The 11,667-nt window shown below is 34.3% G+C and overlaps 1 protein-coding gene across 1 annotated transcript in view; it reads right to left on the reverse strand.

The window, feature by feature from the left end:
* CCDC73 (coiled-coil domain containing 73) overlaps positions 1 to 10,354 on the reverse strand; it is a 54,136-nt gene extending 43,782 nt beyond the window's left edge. Inside the window, exons 1-2 of the mRNA XM_069857514.1 lie at positions 10,214 to 10,354; positions 140 to 211 (exon numbers count right to left, since the gene is read on the reverse strand). Of these exons, the coding sequence (XP_069713615.1) occupies positions 140 to 211; positions 10,214 to 10,345 (204 nt within the window). The 5' untranslated portion in view covers positions 10,346 to 10,354. The remainder of the gene's footprint in view (positions 1 to 139; positions 212 to 10,213) is intronic.
* Positions 10,355 to 11,667: the final 1,313 nt, after the last annotated feature.

Raw genomic sequence — 11,667 nt, forward strand, 5'->3', positions numbered from 1 at the left:
ACTATTGGCACCATATTCAACTATTAGAAATGTCAATAGCCCTAAAAAACAGGAATTGTACCAAATCACAGTCCATATCAATACTATATTAAAATTAAATCCCAGCAGTTAAAATGCTAAAAACATATAGGAAAGCTACCTTCTGCCATTCGAGTTCCTGTTTCTCTACAACAATTTTACTTATTTGATCTTCATAATTAATTTCTGTTTCCTAAATAAAAACAAAAAAACAAATTTACATAAGACACTACCAGCAATCAAGTTGTGTAGCCATACTCTTCTTCCTTTACAGTCCAGTACACAGAACAGTATGTACTTACATACTGTGCAGCAAAAAAAGGAAACAAAAGCTCTGAACGTGGTGAAATAGCAGATGAGTTCAGCTGTTTTGGTCAGAAAATTTGCAGAATAAATAAATTTGACTCAAATGCACACATGAATGTAAGCAGTTAAACGGAAGTCACAGATAATCAACATGTACTTTGATAAGATGAGCTACCTGAAAATCTGATGACACTGAAGTTTCCTTCACAATCTAGAAGGTGCGCTAGTAACAGGAGGTGCATTACATCTCCTGTTCTTGCAGAAGCACTTTATCAAGAATCAAACTGTGATAATAAATGAGACTGATCTGCTGATAATCAGAGTTGCTTAAAATTTATCTGAGTTCTCCTAAAATATTCTGGTATTAAATTTAAATTTTCCTAACTGGAATCACCTTCCCTTTTGGGTCAAGATTTTATGAGCACGGGTCTTCCTTTGCAAATATAATACTCAAAGGAAGAACAACAGGTTCCCCAATCAGTCATGACTTCTTCAAAGAACAGTATTTAGGGTTTTGATGTATATCATAAGCAACTCCCTGCTGTCCTATTATTGCATACAGTCAAAATAATGAACAACCTTTACAGACCTAGAAAGCTACATTAATGTTTTGTTCTGAGCTTCAGTAGGCTAACTTCCTGCCTTTTCTCTGCATATTGATGATCACTTTGAAAGAGGAACCACATTAAGGTAAGACTGACTTCTCTTTGATGAATTGGTGCACTAGTAACATTTACTGAGGTCTTGTGTTGGACACACTCCAGCAAGGGCCAAACTGATTGTGTGAGAGTAAAAAAGTTCTCTCAACACTCAAACTGTGCTCACTGAATTACTGTATTTTGATGTATTATTTGCACCTTTATGCTTATACTCTTCTGAGTCCAACTTCCCCACTCCAGTTTAAAATCTGCATTCTGAATTGATGAAAATAAAAGCACTCTTGAAATGACTCAACAGCCCAGACCACTGCAAAAGTCGCTATAATCCTACAGGAAATGGTGATAGCTTAAAAAAAAGCCATTTATGGTTCTCTCTAGTAGAAAATTAAAAGCATGCCTCAAAAAGATTCTTCTCTTGATATCAAGTTATAAGTAAAAGTCTACTGAGCTGCAACACCATGAACAACTATTAATTACTATGGTGGGGGGAATCACCTCTGAATGAAGTAATAAATTTTCTGAAGCAGTGAAAGAGCAAACTGAGGTTCTTCCTCCTTCCACAGTGAGGCATATAATACAACTGTTTTGGCTATGAAGTATAAAGTATGCTCTATCTTTAATCAATGCAATTCTCTCCTAAACCCAGTACAAATGAGAACTGCAAGTTTTTAATACAAAGTCATTTACAACACTTCAACAATTTGCACAAAACTGCTTTAAAGATTTTGCAACCCTTTCTCACTTAGTATAAAGTTTGATCCATAGTCCCATTGTACTGTCAATAGAAATAAAACAGCAAAATATGTCCTCAGGTGATTTAAAACAGGTTTTTGAAATTGACATCTTTTACAGGTTTTAGGATCAAAACTGACTTCCTTGATTAACAGGCAGTTTGCAGACACATGTGGACAGAAATAACACACACTTCTATCCACAGGAGTCTACCTCTAAGGATTTCAACAGTTACTTGTGGGAGCTGAAAATACGCCTCCACACTCACATGAATTTTACATATGAAATATTGAACACACATTTAGCATTAAAATTTGGCTCAGAGAACTATAGAAAAGTTTTTCCTTTTGCTAGCTTTTGCTTCTCTGATATGTAGCAGCAGAATGGAGATGGAGAAGGGATTGAAAGATTTCATATGCCTTATGATAAAAAAAAATAATTAGGAGAATTGAAAAGATTAACACTTCCCAGTTCTGCCTTAACCAATAGTACTTCAGAGGTGCAATGGATATGTTTTCTGATACTAATCTAGAAGTACTGAAAGAAACTACATCCCCCTAAGTTCCCCGGAGTGATAAAAATAAATGAGATTGACTTACAGTTTATAGAAGCATAATCTTAAGCAATTTACATCATTAAGCAACAAATGCCATTAAAATGATATATCATTAGTGAAAGTTCTATTCAAAATGTAAGAAGTAAGGATTACAAAATCTGACCCTTAAACACGCTACATTCCGAAACTAATCAAAATGCACTGCTGCAGTATTCTTCCCCAAGTCCAGACTATGCATTTCCACCACTCCCCTTTGCAGGCACTAGTGTATGTAAGGGTATTTCAGAGACAAAATCAGATTTTGATCGAGAGCAGAACTAACCAGGCAGAAGGAGGTGATCATTTACCTCTTGGATACCCAAGAATAGGTACCAGTGCAACAGAAGCAACAGTAACATGTTGCTGCAAATGTAATGTGGACTTAGGTCAATATAATTGACAGTAAAACGGTCCCCAGAATACTTCAAGTGCCTGCAAAATTGAGTCCTAGTACACATTAGGTAATCTTTCATGTATATATTTTGAAATATGTAAACTAATCACGTTGATTTCTGCATTTCTTCAAGATCTATGCATATAACTATATCTTCTTCTCTTTGTAAACTCATCTAGTTTGGCGTATTTCTTATAAGCTGAAAGCTCAAGTGTAAAGCAATTATAAAACAAACTTCAAACTGCAACCAGCATCAGAAAAGAAATACAGCTATGAAGATAAAGTTGTAACAGAGATAAAGTTTAACATGTGCACTGTGATTCTGACCTCACTGAAATGTATCGCAAATATATGAGTAATCTCAATGGTTGTTGGAGATCAACAAGTATCTATCTCTATTAAACTTACCATGAAATATATGGAAAAGAATGCAATATTTTAAAGAGGAGCAATGCAGCAGATACTAGCACAAGAGACTGTTGACAAAGAAAACTTCAAATAGACTGGGCTTACCAAAATGCAAGAGTTAGCTAAATGAAACCAAGCCTTTGGTGTATATAAAAAAGAAGTAATTTTAGTACAACCCCAAAAAGATTTTATAAACAATGGAATTTGCAGACTGTCTGTAATCAAGCATATAAACCATTTCCATTTTTAAATGTGTAAGTATTTTAAATCCTAATTAGGACACTGAAATACATTCTTGTGCCAATACTTGGTTTAAATTTTTTCAATTGTTCTAAGAAACAGGATGTTAAAATTTAAGATATTTATAACTGTTAATTTCCATACCCATACCAAACACTTAACATTTAACTGAATAAATATAATAATACATGTTTGAAAACTGCAATAAAATCCATTTTAAGCCCTTTGTTTTGAATACTAAAGAGGATAAGAATCAAAGTTCTAAGTGAACAACACTCCTTCAACTTACTCCCAAATTATAAAGGAAAATCTGGAAGCTATCAAAAAAGTGTATACATGTAACTACTGTTGAAAAAAATAAACAACATAAATACTTAAACTGAAAATGACAATTATGTGCTAAAAATGTTCTCATGTAGAATCACTAGCAATTATAAGCTTTATCAATCATTTTTACTTCTTTCAAAGGACGTTTACAGTTTACCCACTTGAAATTGAAAGCTTTTGAAACTTGTGAAGCACTTGTTTTTAGAAGTTTCACCAGCTGTTTAATAAAATGAAAACATTTTTGTTGCACTTCGGAGAATAATATTGTATATAACTTTGAGGAGGTATCAAAAACCCACAAAACCTTAAAAGTGTTCATGTTTTATTAGACGCCTTAGGACTACATGGATTTAAGTGTTTTTATAAAAAAGGCTACCATAACAATAAAAGAGGAGTAATTTGCTGGTTTATTTACTCGTTATAACCTTTACAAAGTGTCAAGCCTTCTTTAAAGTGCTTGCTTCAGGCTGTAGTTTTACAAGATGGGCTGTGGATTGGTCAAGCCCCCTCAATTCTTGACCCTGAACAGATTTAGGAACAGAGTACAGCTGGCTCATGTCCAAACAGCCAAAACTGCTGCTAGGTACTTTTATTATCTTTTTCAAACTCATAATCTACCTCCTACAAAATTGCACATCCAATTTCTCATGCAGGTCAATCAAATAGTACTCACAGAAACTACAGTTTCAAGTTGTTTAATACTATAATTAGAATACCTTTCCTGAACTAAACAGTCCAGTATAACTTCTATATATCCTTCTTAAGTTTTGTTCCCAGGACAAATGTTAAAAGGAGAGAAAATATTTATAGCAGCTTTATTTTACCTTTAGTTCCTGATACAACATTTTTTGGTCTTAATTCTCTTTTTCTGCAGCCTCTGCTAGTGGTGTCCTGTTTGCCAACGTAGGTAGAAAACAAAAAAGCCACCTGCATTTCTTTTCTGTGTTATTTTATTATTGTTTCTCCCCTCTCCCTTGCAATTTCCTTTTTATTCTATCCTTTAAGAAAATCAAATCAAGCTCTTCACTATTATTATTATTTGTTAGCAGTTGGAATTGCTGCTTGCAATAAACCTCACCAAAATCTTTAATTTTCCTAGCAACATCTTTATTTCTAGAAAACGCTTCTGCCTTACTTTCTAAAATAGTAATAATCCTTCTCACGAATAAAAATTTCTAAATATGGTATTAAAACATTTATTTCTTTCATGATTCTATACTTATCCTGTGCAACCACCTGAAGGTAGCTTAAACCCAAGCTCTTTATTCATCAAAAACAAACAAACAAAATCTTCATTTCTGCAACAGTTTCATTCAATCTCACCTTTTGGTCACTGTAGATTATTGTTCCCACAGTGCTGTCTATTGAGCTACAGCAGGTGCCTCTGGTGCCCTTTTAATCTTTTCTGCTATTCCACACTTCTGAAAGAGGTAGTTCTCCTGCAGAACACGCCTCCAACAAGGTTTAGCTTGGGTGTGTTCTAATGTTTCTGGGGTTTTTTAGGTTTAGATATAGCACAACCAATATGACTCTTATGATCATAACTGGCATTTCCACCAATATTGTTATACCACTAATAACTCAGTTTTAGTCCATCTGCTTTGCTCCTTCTGATAAGTACATTTATGGATTCATCAACTTTCTTATTATCTCAAAATAAAATTTGCTTTTTAGACCCAAATGATGTTTCCAAATACAAGCCTTATTCTGCCACTTCCAGTTCTCCTCTCAATACTGAAGTTCTCTCGCCGATCTTATCTGTGAAACACTGCCAAATAGATAATTTAGCTCTGTACAGCCATGTACATCTCTTCCATTCTGAAATCAGGTATCCTGAGCTATAACGTGCTATGTGGTGCTACACTGTGCACTGCAACCCCCTCCATAGCTGCCAGAAAGCCAAAGTATATTTTAGGAATGGGAGAGAGCAGATAGGGGTGAGAAAAGTTCCGTTGTGTCCTCCGCCTAAGAAAAATTAGGCCACTGGGCAGAAGAACTTGGATTGGAAACAGCCAAAGTCACAACAAAGGTAGAGTAAGGGGAACTGAGACAAACTTGCTCAAAACTATCTGAAAGGAAGAGCACATACTGCTCTGCAGAACTAGCGTGAGCTGCAGCTCCTGAGAACAGCAACTAGAAAAAAAACAAGGTGAGTGTTGTGAGAGCCATGACGTCTGTGTCATGACAACAGATATGATTCAGGATTTCTCTCACTTTGCAAATAAGTAAGTAAATATCCTTGTGTTTTCCTTCTCAGAGATTGCACACTGACCATTGGCATGGAAGTTGGTAAGCAAATAGGGAGGTCTAATTTGTACTGAAGCAGAAGGCAGAACAGAAGATGGAAAGGGACAGAAACTAGGAAAAGAACAGGGAAAAGTAAAAGAGAGAGAAAGAGCATTAGGGGCAAGGAAGGAGACTACAGTCAACAGCAGCAAAATGATAGAACCAACTGGCCTTTCAAAAACATCCCTGTCCACAAGAAGTCCTGAGCCCCTATGTTCCCATGCTGTGAGCACAGATATGAAATTGCCTGGCAAATCAGACATCTCCTCCCCACCTCCAGTGGCTGATTCTAATACCACCTTCTATGTCAACATATTCCTTTAGCTCAGGCAAGGGAGAAGTTTCATATAGTGCTTGACAGTAAATAGTTGGATGGTAACTACCAATAACAACAAGTCAATATGGCTTCAATTTACAAAATTATGGGGTGGAGATTGGCTTTCAGGATTCTAAAAGGAAATATTTAAAGAGCCCTATTTAAAATATTAAAATATTTGAACATATAAAAATTTTTTATGGCTAATCCCAATGCCCAACTCTAATATTCTTTAATACAACACATTTTCCTTTTATGGTTAGGGTAAAAAAATACTTTGCGGAAAATGTAAGAAAATTCGGGAGCTGGAAAAAAAATCTTAAGGAAAGCATTTTAGTTAAAAAATAAGCACTACCAAGTTATATCAAGATGATAACTGCTCAAAGAGTAAAAAAGCAGAATTTATTCCTTGCATTTTTTACTAAAAAAAGGTATGAAATGTAATGAACCCAAAGTATAAATGACAAACTACAGGACTAGCCAGACTCTGTGATGTCCCAGTCAACATCAGAAAGATCCTCAACAGGTGCTTCTTCTCAGGTATGGAATCAGGTCCAGTCATTGCATCTTGTCCTTTGCACCAAAGAAAGTGAGTAAAATTTTAAAAATCATCACTAAAACCTATCTTTCTTGAATTCAACTTATCAACACCTCCCCTGCTTCAACTGCTACCAAAAAGATCTATATCTCTAGGGTATTAGAATACATTTCTATGGAAGTAAGGAAGAATTTCCTTGATTTCTTCTGTTTACAAGCTTTTCTGCCTACGAAAGTTTTTCTGTAGCTAGTAAAAGGAATAAAATATTTCAATGCACAACATAGGTGCTTTCTTGTCCTTGTAAACATTATCTTTAAATTTAAAGTCACTTCTCCTATATGTATTGTACTTCAGGAAGCATTAAAGACTTCCAATTTGACCTACTATGCCGCAACTTTACATTGTCAAAATCAATTATATTTATCCCTTAAGAAAAGGATTGTCTCATATTACTCAACAAAATGAAATCAGCTGATTGCAGACCAAGGTTTACAGGCTTTGGAACAAAGCAAATGAGATATTCACCACAAAACAATCACTGAGTTGATCAGGGCGTGATGAGTAGGAAAGCGAAACTGGCAAAAAAATATAAGGACATTCAAACTATTGGAGCGTGAAGTGATCCCTGGGGGGCAAGAGGAAAGAGTAATATAATATTTTGTAGCTTCTAATTACATACATATTCATATTACGTCAGTTCATATTAAGAGTAAAGACTCTACAAACAGCTAAAGGAATAAAGCAAAGCTTTATCAAATACAACTTAAGTAATGTATTCTCCAAAATAAACATGCACAGCTACCATTAGCTGGGACTTCATCTGTAAAATAACAAAACAGTAATTCCAAGGTAAAAAACCAGAATTATGGGAAACTCCTCTAACTTATTTTTAACTACAGCTATACGTTTAACCAAGAAAAGTGAAAATCAGGTAGATGTTCTGAAATAATTCAATGAATTTATTTAAATAATTTTTTTTTTCAAAACGAAATTTCTACTTTAAAATAGTATGGATGGTATCAAAACTCAAAATATGTTAATACTTAATTGTTTTAATTTTTATTCATCTAACCTCACACAAGATAATTTCATTAGAAATTTATTTTTATTAATTTTAAATTACACTGCAGGCAACTGACCATTCGAGGCAGTTTATTAAACTTAAAATACATGATAGTTCCTGTCCTGAAAAGACTCCTTTCGAAGTGACAAGCAAGACCAACAATGGGAAGAGAAACAGAAGCAAACAGAGGTAAAATATCTCATCTGAGGTCAAGCCAATGGTCAAAGACAAAATTGAGAAGTAAAACCCACTATATTTGGCTATACTGACTCCATCTGGCTCTCAGTCTCCTGTGAGGCTCATGAGCAGCTTGGAAAAGAAGTGGAAAAAATAGTAAGAAAACAGCAGATCTTTAACTCTGACTTGACTTTCTTTTTTAGCACATGACACGGTTTAAATTAGTATGTACCGTTCTTGTTCATGGAGAAATTACCACAGTGAAGAGAAGTATTATAATTCTCCAAGCTAGTGCTGTGCTTTTGTCTCTGAACTACGTTGTTCTCTGGGCTGATTATAAACTGACAGAATAACACTGTGGTGGTTTGATGCGTAAGAGATTCAGAGCTAAAATCACAAGAGAATTTTGTAGTGTCATTTTTTAAGCAAAAACATCCATACAGAGCTCTACTTTAAAAAAAAATAAAATGAATGGTGCTGTGCACAGCCATGTTATTTTATAATCCATCCTTGTTCAAAATATTAATGTTCTATATTACAATTTTCAAATATTCTAAGCAAGCATTCCTGATTTGATTGTCAAAGCAAAGCAAATAACAAAAATGCATCCAAGGATACGCTAAGATTTCATATTTACTATCTATAAAGTGATTAACTTTTTTTAACTTAAATTACTTAAATTTGTAACTAGAAAGAGCTATGTTTTTTTTCTCAGGGTCAGGGAAGGCACGAATAATTTAGAAATTGAGGGCCATGTCTTAACTATAAAATTGGCTCTTGACATCAGTATCACTTTTCAAACTAAAATCACCTCTAAGCCAAAATAACATTCACCTTCCACAGTCAACCGATCATCGAATCCAAGTCCTTTACTCTTTAGCATTGTAGATATAAGAAAGACAAACCAAAAAATCTCAAAAGATGAAACTCCATAGCACTCCATAGCCTAATTTAAACATTTTAGGCTCTGACTAAGTACATTAAAATGTAAAGTTAAGTTAAGAATGCAAATGGAATTTAGCTCGCAGATCTTACAAGGAAAAGTACACTCCAATAATTATTATCAAAGTTAAATTCTTCAGACTTTACTTTTTAACACAAAAATAATTAAGACTAGATTAAATGCTACCACTGTAACAAACGTCTAGGGATCAGACCATGGTGAATTTCAACAATACTGCACCAAGAAAGTAGGATCACGCAGCTTTTGCCTTGGATTTTTTTTTATGGCAGTCGTTCTTTAGTTTATGGTTTTTAAAAAGAGGATTACAGCATTTAACTTAGATCAAAATAAACATAAATCAAGCATGTCATCAATACTAATATTTTTAAAGTAATAATACACATCTTTTGAACAGGTCAAATTCATCAAATGCAGAAAGATATACTTCAGGTCTTTCAAAAATACAACAGTTAAGAGATGTTAAGGTGAGAAGTAGAAACAATCATTTACATAAATACAACTGAAAAAGTAACCACAGACAAATATAACTGAAAAATTAACCACAGCAAAATATAGCTGCCTTCAACAGTGCCAAAACTCATATTTCAAGACGAAAACACCCTCCCCACCCCCCAATACTATCACGCTCTTATTGTAGGGCTCCAGCTTAATAGTTCAGCAATTAAAAAATGGTGAAATAAAGCGGATTTGGTTACCACAATAGCTATTTGCTCTCTTAGGTAATTCTGAAAAGCATAAGTAAACAAACAAAAATAATTAAAACCCACTGCTTTTCTAGCAAATGGTAAATCAATCCATTAAATAAGAAAGACTTATGAACTTGGTGATGACTTGGATTTTTCTCTCTCCTTTGTTTATCAAAGACTGCTTCTAAAGAGAAGCATTATAACAAAATTTAAAAAGATGTAATGTAGATAATTTTTGTCAATAACCTGGTGATCAGCTATAGCAACTTCATACATTATAGCAAGCCAAATTCATTCCCATGCAATCCTGTTGTCTTTGTGTTGCCTACAGAGATCTTTCTAATACAGACACTGCTTAAATCTATGGTATTTAAAAATAAAATAAATCCCAGTTCATGAAATACAGCATGAAGTTTACACATACGAGCAGCATTTTCTGTGATTACATAAAAGAAGACAGAAATAAGACAAAGAAACACTATAAAGCAATATAAGCACATTTACCCTTCTTATACGCAGCTCTTCTATTGCCTCTAATAAACTTGTTTTAAAGTCTAACAGTCGAATTGAAAGCAATGTCTCTGATGGACTTTGAAGAGTAGAGTCAAGACCCTGTGTTTTAAAGTCTTCATCCATTCTTGGAATTTGTTTCTGCAAAACAAAAATGCGTATTTACTCTCCAGTTTATCTTTAAGAGGATATTCAAACTGCAAAACTTACGAATGAAGAAGTAAATTCTCTTTGCAAAAAGTAAAACTACTAGTTATAGCCATTATGCTATCAACAATATTTTCATTTTAAATTACTGTGCAATATTGTAAAAGAAAACAAACAGCTTCATCAATAATTCACCACATTCATTTGTTTTTCCTTGTATTTGTATTTGACATGGGTTTATTTTTAAACAGAGACTGTAACAAGCATGAAAAAGGAAATAGTACAGTTCATACTTCTCCAGAGCTACCGCCCAGCACTGGCATGAAGATACTGCAATGGACACCATCAGGCCATGGACGAGTAGAACACTACCTACCTCAAGATTTCAAAAATCACAAGGCAGGCTAAATTTTAAAGACCTTCAGAGTGGCTTGAAATTATGAACTAAAAGTGATAGCCATGGTTGCTGCTTCTGAATTTTAATAAGAAAGCTTTTTGGTTCTGTTCCTCTAAGATCAAGTATCAAAAGATACTCTAAGCTAATTACATCAACTGTTCTCAAGCAAGAAGTTATGCTTAACAAAGGATCCTTGTATCTCTGCAGGGACAGAGTGTTTTTGTATAATCACATCAGAGATGATTAAAAAACTTAGTGTTGAATTTACAAACAGGTAACTGTACATATTCCAACTATACTTTCCAGATAATTTTTTAAAAATATTTGAAACTTAATTTCCACCATTCCACAAGAATACATAACGCTATCTCTTCCTAGAGACACCCTGTGTGTGTTTCTCTACCAAGAATTAAAGAGGTAGGGGTAGAGCACAGGAGTTATGACTGACCTGGCCACTGCCACAGAACCCTTAGGAAGGAATTCCTGCAGGAAGAACAGAGACCTGGTCTGTATCACAGGGCTATAACAACTACAAATCAGAGCTCACCACTTTTTCTGCTGTTGTCTAAATAAAACCCTAACATAGATCAAATTTAAGCTGCTTGGTCATGGATAACAGATTGATGCCTGGCTTAGTTGCCCAACTACAACAGTTATTTGAAGTTACTGAAATAAAGGTTTTGCTAAAAACAGAAAAATCAGACTCATTTTTTTCTTCCATCTTAAAACATGTGACTAATACTGAACTGTCCAATACGAAATATTTACATAAGTTCTTTTGTCAGCGTCAAAATGTGCACATTTAAAGGACCTCTGAAAAGGCAGCAAATAAAAGTCTGAGCAACAACAATGTACAAACATGTACTACTTCAGGCAGCAAATCTGTTGTGTCAATGTGCCAATA

The sequence above is a fragment of the Phaenicophaeus curvirostris genome, chromosome 5 (genome assembly GCF_032191515.1).
Source record: "Phaenicophaeus curvirostris isolate KB17595 chromosome 5, BPBGC_Pcur_1.0, whole genome shotgun sequence".
Classification (NCBI taxonomy): domain Eukaryota; kingdom Metazoa; phylum Chordata; class Aves; order Cuculiformes; family Cuculidae; genus Phaenicophaeus; species Phaenicophaeus curvirostris.